This window comes from Anser anser (assembly GCF_964211835.1).
Source record: "Anser anser genome assembly, chromosome: 6".
Classification (NCBI taxonomy): Eukaryota; Metazoa; Chordata; class Aves; order Anseriformes; family Anatidae; genus Anser; species Anser anser.
Genome location: NC_139726.1, coordinates 28,700,618 through 28,713,040, shown reverse-complemented (window position 1 = coordinate 28,713,040; position 12,423 = coordinate 28,700,618). Strand labels below are relative to the sequence as shown.

Below are 12,423 nucleotides of genomic sequence, written 5' to 3'. Positions count from 1 at the left end.
AGGTTGCCTAGGGAAGTGGTGGCGTCACCGTTCCTGGGGGTGTTCAAGGAAAAGTTGGACAGGGTGCTAAGGGACATGGCTTAGTGGGTGACATTGACATTGGGTGACATAAGGTGATGGTTGGACCAGATGATCTTGGAGGTCTTTTTCAGCCTTAATGATTCTATGATTCTACTTCTTTTTTGTCTAGGTGGCTTTTTGATCCAGTGAATTTGGCTTCTGTGCAAGCTTGTGGTGGATAGCCAAACCATTACTAAAGTAGTCCAGATTCTTTTTCTTGTGCCATGTCTTTCTGCATAGTTTTGTGCTAAAATTGTTTTTCTTTAGATGTTTTTTCCAGGAGCAAATTAAATGATCTTGACTGAAGATTAAACGTTATTGCAGAGCTCTACATGTCAATGGCCTAAGCCTGAGGCACAAGGAAACTAGGGGGGCTAACAGTCTGCTGAAAGTTTTGATTGTTGTGATAATGGTTTCTCTGAATGCAGTATAAATGGCGAATGTTGTTTTACTGTCTTCTGAGGAAGGAACGTTTTGTTTTTTAGAAGTTCATTTTCTTATGCAGCTTACAGGATAGCATTTTACTGCCATCTCAAGAACTAAAATTTGGCTGATCTTCACAGAATGACTTCTTGAGTTGTACACTATTGAGTACTTACATTGTTCTTGTTTCCATTCCAGAATTAAGAGAGCAGCTCCTGGCTCGTGCATCACGGGTGGAAGAAATAGAGCATTTAAAACAAGAATTTGAACAGCAGCGTCAGCAAAGAAAAAGTGAGCATGAGACTGAATTAGAACAGTTGAGACTTTACTTTGAACAAAAGTTAAGAGTTGCTGAAGAAAACTACAGAGAAGAATTGACTTTCTTGCAACAGAGACTGGAAGAACTGAAAGAATATTCATTGTCAGAGGAGATGGTCACGAGCCAGGATCAAGCAGGGGGTATCAGGTAGTAAGTTCCTTTTCTTTTCATCTCATGTTATGATGGAGTGCTTCCATTCGTTTGTATAAAAGGTGATGTTAGCCATTAAGTATGTTGGGACTGGACATGAGGTGATTTGAAGTTAGAAAGCCAGCAATGGAAGTTGGATATGATTTAGAGGGGATATTAGAGAAAATTTCTTCACTGAAAGGGTGGTGAGGCATTGGAACAGGCTGCCCAGGGAAGTAGTGGAGTCACCATTCCTGGAGGTCTTCAAAAGATGTATAGATATGGCGCTTAGGGACATGGTCTAGTGGTAGATGTGGAAATGCTAGGTTAATGGTTGGACTAAATGATCTTAGAGGTTTTTTTCCCAACCTAAACAATTCTCTGATTCTATGAACCTGAGTGGAGCTGAGTAAGGCAGCCCAATTTACTCCCTGCATAACAACCAGTGCAACTAAGAAAAGATGATGGGTGATAGTAGTAGGAGACTCTCTTCTGAGAGGTAGAGGCACCCATTTGCCAAACTAATCTTCTCTTGAGAGAAGTCTGTTGCTTACAAGGGGCTCATATCAAGGATCACCAAGAGACTGTCAAGTCTCATACAGCTTAATGACTATTACCCACTGCTGTTGTTTCATGTGGGCACCAGTAATGCAGCAAGGAGCAGTCTGAGTAGTATTGAGGGATTAAAGAGCCCTGGGAGCAGTACTAAAGTACTCAGGATCACAGGTGGTTATTTCATCAGTCCTCCTGGTCAAAGGGAAGGGGATTGAAAGGGCCACTTAAATCTGTCAAATCAGCAGATGGTTTCGGGACTGGTGCCACAGTTGGGGGGGTTGGCTACTTAGACTGTAGGACTCACTTTGAGAAACCTGGTCTGATGGGGTCCACTGTCAGAGAAAGGGAAGAGCATCTGTGGTCATAGGCTTGACAAGCTGATGAAGAGGCCTTTAAACTTTAAGTTTACAGGGTAAGGGAATCTCAATCCATCCCACTCCTCCCAACTGGAGGAGTGGCGTCAGTGATAGATGACCAGAGCCTAGAGAAAAGTCATGGGTCAGCAGGAGAGCAACTGAAGAGCAGCACAAAGGAATTCCAGCTGCTACTGCCAGTAAATCAGCTTCATCAGGGGCCCAGCTTAAATGTCTTTATGCAAACGCATGTTGCATGGGAAATAAACAAGAAAAGTTACAGATGTGCACACACCTGCAGGGCTATGAACTCACTGGCATTACAGAGAAACGGTTGGACGATTTCCATGACTGGAGTGTTAAAATGGAAGGATACAGGTCCTTTAGGAAGGACAGGCAGAGGAGATGAGGGGGTGTCCTCCTCTATGTCAGTGAGCAGCTGGAGTGCATGGAGCTCTGCCTGGAGGTGGATGAGGAGCTGACAGAGCTTATGGGTCAGTACTAAAGGGAGGGCAGGGGCAAGAGTGGCATAGTGGGAGTCTGCTGCAGGCTACTGAACCAGGAAGACCAAGCAGATGTACATACGCCTCTCAGTGTGTAATTTTCCACTATTTAAGCAAATCTGAGCTGGTACCTAGAGAAAGAGACAGCCCCCAGGTGTTAGAAAGCTGAAGAGAACTTGAAACCAGCATAAGTGCTTGCAAGTAACTGATTCCTTCTGCTAGCATAAATGTATGGTTAGTTGATTGAAATCTTGTAAGAGGTTGACCTGAACCAACTTAAACAAGTAGAAGGTTATAAGTCACCTTTAGCACCAGGAACGATGATGATGATGATTTTAAGTTAAGATTCAATAAAACTCCATGTCTCCTACCCAGTATGAAAAGGGATGAAGAAGGAAAAGTAGACTTTCACTAGCGTGACTACCTTCTGAACCAACTAAGAAAGGCACAGATAGCAAATAAAAGATGCGCAGTAAAAGGAAATTGGGGAAAGTGGCAATGTTAGAATAGTTTTTTCCCGAAGCTATCAAAAAAGTGAAAGGAATCTACAAACAAGGTTGAACTTACTGCTGCCATATTCATTGCTCATCACGTCTGTGGCAGATACTCTTGATCTTATGTCATCTTGCAAATCAGACGGGGTTAGATTATCCGCTTCTTTCATCTGCTTGAAAATAAAAAAATATTTTATTTATTCACATTAACTTAGTGTTCTGAATCCAGCTGTTGAGCTGTCTCTATTTATAGCACCTTTGTTACTAGTGCTGACTTGAGTAAATGCCTACTCCTTCAAAGAGTTAGAGGCAGCAAATATGACGACAAATGCAGCACCAGTACTCCTTGAAAACCATTGTCTACATTTTTCTCTTTCAGTAGCCTTAAGAAACAAAAGAGTCTTTGAAAGAGAAGCATTCGCATTTAGTCTCAGCTGATGTGTCATTCTGAGGAATACTGTAAATAATTTCCCTCTAGATACTTTTCTTCTGTAGCAAAATGGAAGAAATAGGAACATTACATACATTTTACAACTTGCAAGTAGAACAAAACTCTCTTTCTGCAGCATGAAAAGATATTTCACTACTGGGCAATTTCAAATATAAACTATGGTAATTGAGGAGAAATGATAAGCCTCTGCTGAAATCTGTTCAGTTTGTCTATGGGGGTATAACAGTCGACTTAAGATTAAGGACACCTCACAATGAGGCTTCCCAAAAAGCCAAACTGAAATCACACACAACATCCACTGTTGTGTGTTGTGGTTTAACCTGACTGGCAGCTAAACACCACACAGCCGTTCGCTCAACCTCCCCCCCTCCCTCTCAGGGATGGGGGAGAGAAATGGGAAAGTGAAGCCTGTGAGTTGAGATAAAGAGAGTTTATTAAGACAGGGAAATAATGATAACAATAATAATAATAGTGATAATGATAATAGTATTAATAATAATAATGTGTACGACACAAGTGATGCACAATGCAATTGCTCACCACCCGCTGACCGATGCCCAGCCTATCCCCGAGCAGCCGGCCCCCCACCCCGGCCAGCTCACCCCTATATATTGTTCAGCATGACGTCAGATGGTATGGAATACCCCTTTGGCCAGTTTGGGTCAGCTGTCCTGGGTCTGTCCCCCCCCAGCTCCTGCTGCACCCCTAGCCTGTTCGCTGGCAGGACAGAGCGAGAAGCCGAAAAGTCCTTGGCCTGGTGTAAACACTGCTCTGCAACAATTGAAACATCAGCATGTTATCAGCGCTCTTCTCATCCTAATCCAAAACATAGCACCCTACCAGCTACTATGAGGGAAAATTAACTCTGTCCTAACTGGAACCAGGACATTGTGTCAGCATCCAGAAGATTCTTCATCTTCAAATCAAAAAGGGTTAAAAGTTTAATATAAAGTTACAATATACAAACTTTAATCACCGTTCAATCAGCATCCAACCAGCCTGACGTTAACACTGAAGGGGAACCTCTGTCAGGAATGGCCCTCTGCACCACCACGCTAAGAGCCATGCTAACTTTCATGGAGCCAACAAACCCAAACCAGCCCAAATCCTCTGGCCTCTATCAGAGCCAGTCAATTTAAGTTGTCTGTGTCCGAGAGAAGCTGAGCTCTGCAGGAGGACATTCCCTAAACTTCACCTTTTCAATAAAACCGCAAGTTAACAGTGCATTTAACCCAATGTAACTGCCACTAGAGACGGTTCCGCACCACTTCCTCTTCTGTGCCCATCACATGCTGCAACATCACACATTTCATCTGTTTGGGATCTACCAATTGGGACAGCTGTGCAGAAACTCAACACTAGTTTGATGAAGTGATCAAAGCTTAACCCTTGGTGAACAGTTTTCCACTGGAAGTGTGTCCCAAACTGAGCCAAAGCAAACGCCTTCAGTTACAGGGCTGCTAGCTCAGCCCATGGAAAGGGGCATGAGGCACATGTTGGAGATAGGAGAATGGGGCATTTTATGTGTTTGTAATTAATTTTCCTTCAAAAGCAAGGCATAAAAATTGAGAATAAAATGAATAAAATTAATTTTTTGAAGTAGACTATCTTCCTGTGAAAGGGTACAGAAACAAGTACATAAAAACTCCCATTACCAAGAAAAACCTTTCTTCTCCTATTTTGAAACAGTCTCTTCTAACTCTCTACCACAAAGTTGCTAATCAGTTACTTCCATGGAATCCCGCTGCAAAAGTACCAGGATTTGCAAAGTCCTCTCAAGAAGTCTTCAGAGAACACAAGAGCAATCCAGATTTTTACTGGTACCAGACCAGCAGCATAAAGACGTGTGGGACACTAAGCCTGCTGTAAGCAGCCTATTCTTCAGTTTTAGTATTTGGAAGGCATTTTCACTTATTCAAAGCTGTGGCAAACAATCTTTACATACAGCCCAGAGTTTGCTCCAGTATCTGACAGTGAGAGAGGTTCTAACAACGGTACATACAGAAAGCTATTCATACCCCTCTTGGTGTTTAATTTCCCACTACTTCGAGCCAATCGCCCAGCAATGATTTAGGATGGGAACAGAGCTGAGCAGTCTTGTGTAAATACCATGAAATCAAGGCATGAAATATCGCTTACCAAAATCTTTTTCTTGGTAACGTGTTCATCGTCGTCAACAGAATAGGTACTTTCAGAGAAAACTGGAGATTTTACATCTACATCCACTGCTTCTTCATTGGCATTTTCATACAGGTTAGAAAATCCCATCAAAAGAGAATTATCTCCTTGAAGGGATGACCTAACGTATACCACTTGAAAATCTGTGCTTTCAGCTTCTGAAAAGGGTGTCAGATGACAGTGCTATGCTAGACCTCGTTCTCACCAGCAAGGAAGGGCTGGTGGGGAAAGTGAAGCTCAAGGGCAGCCTTGGCTGCAGCAACTGTGAAATGGTGCAGTTTAGGGTCCTGAGGACAGTGAGGGGGAAACACAGCAAACTTGCTACCCTGGACTTTAGCTGAGCAGACTTTGGCCTCTTCAGAGGGCTGCTTGGTAGAGTACGATGGGAGAAAGCCTTGGAGGGAAGAGGGGCCCAAGAAAGCTGGTTAATATTCAAGGATCACCTCCTCCAAGCTCAGGAGTAATGCATCCCAACAAAGAGGGAGTCAGGCAAAAATGCCAGGAGGCCTGCACGGATGAACAAGGAGCTCCTGGCCAAGCTCAAGCAGAAAAAGGAGGCCTACAGAGGGTGGAAGCAAGGACAGATAAGCTGAGAGGAAAACAGAGAAATCGTCCAAGCAGCCAGGGATGCTGGTTAGGAAAGCCAAAGCCCTCTTAAAATTAAATTTGTCCAGGGACATCAAGGGCAACAAGAAAGGCTTCTATAGGTACATCAGTGATAAAAGGAAGACGAGGGAATTTGTGGGCCCTTTCTGGAAGGAAACGGGAGACCTGGTCACCCGAGATATGGAGAAGGCTGAGGTACTCAATGGCTTTGCCTCAGTGTTCACCAGCAAGAGTTTTAGCCCCACAAATCAAGTCCCAGAAGGCAAAGGCAAGGACCGGGAGAATGAAGAACCATCCACTGTAGGAGAAGATCAGGTCTGAGACCATTGAAGGAACCTGAAGGTGTACAAGCCCGTGGGACCTGAGAGATGCATCTGCGGGTTGTGGGGGAACTGGTAGATGAAGTTTCTAAGCCACAGTCCATCATATATGAGAAGTCGTGGCAGTCTGGTGAAGTTCTTGCTGACTGGAGGAGGGGAAACATAACCCCCTATTTTCCAAAAGGGAAGAAGAAAGACCAGAAGAACTACAGGCCAGTCAGTCTCACCTCTTCTTCCCAGCAAAATCACGGAGCAGATCCTCTGGGAAACTATGCTAAGGCACATGGAAAATAAGGAGGTGACTGGGGCTCCCAGCACAAGAAGGACATGGACCTGTTGGAGGGAGTCCGGTAGAGGCCACCTTATAGCGGCCTTTCAGTGCCTAAACGGGTGTCTATAGAAAAGCAGGAGTGAGCCTCTTTGTCAGGGAGCATAATGATAGGATAACAGGGAATGGCTTTAAACTATAAGGGGGTAGATTTAGATTAGATATAAGGAAGAAGTTCTTTACTCTGAGGGTGGTGAGGAACTGGAACACATTGCCCAGAGAAGATGTGGATGGCCCATCCCTGGAAGTGGTCAAGGCTGGGTTGGATGGGACCTTAAGCAACCCAGTCTAGCGGAAGTTGCCTCTGTCCATGGCGGGGGGGGTTATGGAATTACATGATCTTTAACGTCCCTTCCCACCCAAACCACTCTATGATTCTATGAACGTGGAGGATACTTTTCCGTGTAGCTGTTACAGTTGCTCTTTGCCTACTTTCAATACCATATTGTAAGTCAGCAAGTTCGTTTAACCTAATTTGTGACACGTGATATGATCTTAAACTTTAAAACTCTTTTTCTCTTCTCAGTTCTGTCACAGTTTTTGGAGAGACTGATGAGAAAGAGAGAAGAGATCTTTATCTTCATCAGCTAAATCAACAGGTGGAGCAGCATAAGGTAGTATTTCTGAAGTTCTTCTAGTCCATAAATGATCTGTATGAAAATTGATGTCCAATTCCCAGGTACTAAGACAAAGTTAATTATATTTGAGAAATTTATTATGGCTTAATTATTTTTGCCAAACGTGTATTAAATCATCAGTTTTAAATAATTCCCAAGTTAGAATAGATCAAATGTGAGGTTCTGTGTGTCTTTTGTTTGGATTATCCTGTTCATAATAAGGACAGAGTTCTTGTCAAATCTCTTCCACACAAGTACAGATTTCACTGCATTTTTTTCTATAGCTTCTGTAGTGATTGTGCTTTTCATCGCTCTGTTTTCTTAAGTGGAGACACTAATTCGGCTTCTTTTATGTATACATCTATTTTCATGTCCCTTGTAATTTTATGATAAAAGTTTTGTTCAATTTAATTGAAGTTGTCTAACAGTTCCCAAAGTTGTTTTTTTAATCTTTTTTTCATTTTAAGATTTTATTTCTAAATTAGCTTTAAAAATAGTAATATTTTTAGTGAGGAAACAAGACATTCTCCAGACAGCATGAGCTCAGTTTCTTTAGTAACATACACAAAATCTCAGTTCTAAAACAAATGAGAAGTACATATCATTTTTTTCTAAATTGCTGTAATTTGTTTCCTAGCTGAGTGTGAAACTGCATTCACAGATTGATGTCTAGGCTCTGTGCATGGGGAAGGAGGGGGGTCTCCTCAGTGTTGAGCGTTGATGCTTTTTCCACCCAGATGCTTGTGGGACCTTCTTCTCTATTATACTATCAAACGGCTCCGAAACTCTGCTCTGACTTGTCGCGTGATTCCAGAGCATATATACCTTGAGGGATTCTGTTGCACTAGTAGCAGTTGAAGTGGCAGGAGCAAATCAGCAGGGTTTTTGTAAGCCAGATAGATAAATGTCAAGCACACGCTTCATAGTGGAATTAATTTATTGTTCCCCTTGAAAGAATCTTGGCATAGTTTCCTCAACGCAAAGCTGAAGATGTCTTCTTAATCCATTTTTTTATATAGGAAGAACTTGCCTGTTTGCAGGTACAACTTAAAGAACAGCACAAACATGAATTAGATTCCTTAAGGTCTTCCCTTGCACTTCAATATAAAGAGGATCTAATGAAAATGAAGAAGGATCTGTCAGGCAAATACATAGTAGAAATAGAGGAAATGAAAAGAAAGCATTGTTTGGAACTTGAGCAGCTCCGTGCTAGGCTTTCAGATGAACATATAAAAGGTAAGATAAACTGACAAACTGGGAGGTAAAATGGTAAGCTGCTTGTGTGGCTTATGCTTTTCTTTAAATATTTAAAGGTTATCTGATGAAATTAACCTTTCTTTTTATATATATAAAGAACACTTAACGCTTGTTAATTGCTAGTGTTGAGCACTTTGCTTTTGACTTTTATGGTTATGTTGAGTTGTTCATGGCACCAGGCCTGTCGGGCTTTAAGAAGTGTTTGGACTGTGCCAAGTCATATGGTCTGAATTTTGGGGTAGACCTGTGTGGTGCCACGAGTTGGACTTGATGATCCTTGTGGGTCCCTTCCAACTCGGGATATTCTATGATGATAATAGGTCTCATTGGTGGAGGCAGCAGATGACAGCACTCTGTCACATCCACAAAGCTTATGACATTGTCTTACATGACCTTCTCAGACATAATACAGCTAGACAGTCTAGGAGACTAATTACCTAAATGAAAAAGGTTCCATTCAAAGATGTGGTGACCTGAAGTTGCTTATTCTGTGGTAAAAACCTACTGCAACTGAGGAGTAGTTGCTAGAAGGAGTTAATTAAGTTTGCATTCTTGATGTCTAGAAGGTCAATGTCAATTTGTGAATTAACACGAAAAATTTCAAATAAATATCGTCTGTCAGACATGTTAAATATTTGCCGTGTTTAGGTGAAGTAGGACATTTCTCAGTCCACAGAGAGCGTACTCTACAGAGTACGCCAACTTATGTTCTTTGTTCCACACCTCTTTTGCCAGTGTTCATTTTGTGGATTTGATAGCCCTCTGTTCATTTAACTTCAGTATTATTTTCCTCCCACATTTTCCAATAGTTGGTATATGTATTGGAATGAATTTGGGAACAAAGAGGAAAGTATTTATGGAGAGCAGAATTTACAACAGGTAACTTCTGCTGTAGAATTCAGGATAAAGTTCTTCTTATGGCTAAGTTTACATGAAACTAGCCACATAGGAAGTCTCATTAATTTCTTAACAGTTGCTGCTTGTCTTGCAAAATGCAATCTTGTAATTTAGATAAATATGCTGGCTTGTATTCAATAGGAAATGCACGTATTGTTGAGGTGCAGATAAGGGATCATGGCAGTTCTTGTATTTGCAACCTCTTTCTGAGAGCACAATATTACACACGTTTTAACTCATCCATAACTCACAGTTAGTTATAGTTGTGTGTTACATAGCTATATTCCACTGTACGTTGGTTAAAAAGATCGGTGCAACTTTTTAAATTTTCAGCCATACTACTTATGTTCAATTGTTTTTTGTTTGTTTGTTTTTTCAACTAGTAGATAATGTATCAAAACTGCTAAATTAGGATGTTTAGAGTTTTCTCCAATTGACTTTTTGGAGAAATTCTTTACATGAATTCTGTATGTGAAAGAGGAGATAAAACTTCCATAAATCGGCCATTATAATGTCTAAAAAGAAAATCAACTCATGGCTGTGCTGTTAGCAGGGATGTCCTGCCACAGGTTTCATGTGTGTTGATACTGACAAATTTCAAAGGTGATGATAAAGCAAAGCAGACTACAAAATCATTTTTGATAAGTGATTATTGTTTGCCTGTAATTAGTATGACTACTGGTGAACTGCATACCTGACAACATTCAGCTTTATTGCTGTGCATTACTGTGACCTGTTAAATAAATTCTAGAAAGTCATTTCAGTGGTTTTTTTTGTTTGTTTTTGTTTTTTTTGTATTTTTTTTCTGACAGAAATCACCAAATTACGCCTACAGAGTGCTCAAGATGCAGCACGTCAAGTTGAAATGGAGGTGGCCACACGAGTGTCTGTGCTGGAGGAAGAGCACAAAGTCAAGCTTTCTCTCCTCCACTCTGAGAAACAGCATATTGCAGAGCTTTCAGATGAAATAAAGTGTTTAAAGGAAGAGATTGCTAAACAAAAAGATTTTTCAGTGCAGAATGAAAAGCATCTGAAAAAGGAAATGGAACAGGTAATCCAAGTTACAGGGCTGTTTGTATAGAGTTGGGTAAGTGCAGGTCTGCTAGGAAGGCCAGGAGAAGTACATGTGGCACTTATTTTAAAATGTGCCTAGTTGGTGATGGTAGCTTCAGGTTTAAATAGAGTTGCATGGATACACTTCGATATTGGAATGCAAGTCTGAAGTTCAGAGCACATTAGCTTTGAAGAAAAGTTAATCTGCAAGGGGACTAAGCGTTTAAGAGCACAGACAGTGTGAGAGGACAAATGTTTCAAGGGTTGGTCCAATCCACCATTTTCATTAATGTGGGTCAAGCATATGTACACTGCTTCTAATACAGGCAAGTACTTAAGTTCATCCTGTGGAGCAGCATCTTGTATTTCTAAGTAAGGTCATGCACTTTCATACTGTTGTGTCACGCAGTAATGGAGAATTGAGCAGAAAGCAACGTGGCAGATAGAAAACGCCCTTCTGCTGAATATGTCACCCCAAAGCATTTTCTGGTTTTGATAGGACTGTCTTCTGAAGCAAACAATCAGATTTTTTTTTAAGAGCAGTTCTTGGGGAAGAAGAAAGAATAGGACAACAGATTTCTGTTTTCATTTTATTCTGGTGTGGCTCTTTATTATCATCATCAAAGCCCTTGAGCTGAGAATCATAGAATCAGTTAGGTTGGGAAAGAACTTCGAGATCAAGTCCGTCTGTCATCCTGACCTACTGAGTCCCATCACTGAACCCTCAGTGCCATGCCCACACTTCTCTTAAATATCTTCAGGGATGGAGACTCTACCACTTCCCTGGGCAGCCCATGCAATTCTTAACCACTCTCCCTGTGAAGAAATTTTTCCTAATGTCCGGTCTAAATCTCCTCTGACACAATTTGAGAACACTTCCTGTCCTGTCACTTGTCAATTGAGAAAAGAAACTGACACTCTCCTCACTACAACCTCCTTTCAGGTAGTTGTAGAAGAGAGTTGTCAATTTATAGGTACTTGAATTCATTTCAGCCTTTCTTTTATTTGGAAGGGTGACTTGTCTGCAAGGATCGAATCTCTCCAAGACATTAAATGCCTGGGAGTGTTTACTGCAGACACTTCAGTTGCGTTCTGTTATTTTATGCAATTTTAATAAATGTGTTCACAGGTAAAATATAAAATTGCTGAGAATCACAGGAATGAATTAAGGGAAGCCAGAGAAGAAATCCAGAAAATAGAGACTATGTACAAAGAAAAAGAGAATAAATGGAAACACGAAAGTGAGGACCAGAGAATCCAAGCAGAAGAGAAATTATCATTGTTGCGTTTAGAACTGCAAAATAGGTTGGAATGTGAGAAACAGAATTTGCAAAAGGAATTTGAAGTTCGTGAAGCAGAAATGAATCGGCTCCAAGATTACCAAGCTGCCAGAATTGTAGAATTAGAAAAGTTAGTAAAAGAGCAACAAAACAACTTGCAACAACTGGAGGACAGCCTTGCAAGTGCACAGGCTACACACAAATCTCAGGAACAATATGAGAGTGATCTGCAGGCAGCCAGAGTGCTCATGGGAGAAGAAATGGAAAAGGCCATGCTTTGTCTGCAGGAAGAATGTGCACTGAAACTTATGGAAGCACAAAACAAGTAAGTCTTAAGTGAAAATGCTCAAGGAAATGCTCAATGCTCATTAGGAATGATTAGTCTCTCATTCAGATATTGTTTTCTTATTTTAAATCTAGTAAGTGACAGTGATGTAGGTTTGTCACTTGATGGCACCAGATTACTTACATATGTAAAGCTTACATTATCAAGGAACAGTAATGCTGTCCATTACAGTTGCTATAGAATTGTACTTCAAGTAAATGCGTTAAATCTAGTCTAGCACATCTGGTCTAGTTCTGACTGTTACATTTCATTTC

At 41.1% G+C, this 12,423-nt stretch overlaps 1 protein-coding gene across 13 annotated transcripts in view; it reads left to right on the top strand.

The window, feature by feature from the left end:
* The window catches only part of PCNT (pericentrin), a 99,756-nt gene that overhangs the window by 24,322 nt on the left and 63,011 nt on the right, over positions 1 to 12,423 (top strand). For 10 of the 13 annotated variants that reach the window (XR_014586130.1, XM_083842080.1, XM_083842081.1 and 7 more), the window contains 5 exons: positions 682 to 952; positions 7,246 to 7,333; positions 8,356 to 8,572; positions 10,303 to 10,541; positions 11,673 to 12,148. Coding sequence is in view for 12 of the 13 variants with exons in the window: in XM_083842080.1 (XP_083698206.1) it covers positions 682 to 952; positions 7,246 to 7,333; positions 8,356 to 8,572; positions 10,303 to 10,541; positions 11,673 to 12,148 (1,291 nt within the window). In the remaining variant the exon portion in view is untranslated. The remainder of the gene's footprint in view (positions 1 to 681; positions 953 to 7,245; positions 7,334 to 8,355; positions 8,573 to 10,302; positions 10,542 to 11,672; positions 12,149 to 12,423) is intronic. The other 3 variants (XM_083842083.1, XM_083842078.1, XM_083842075.1) reach the window with 1 other exon arrangement.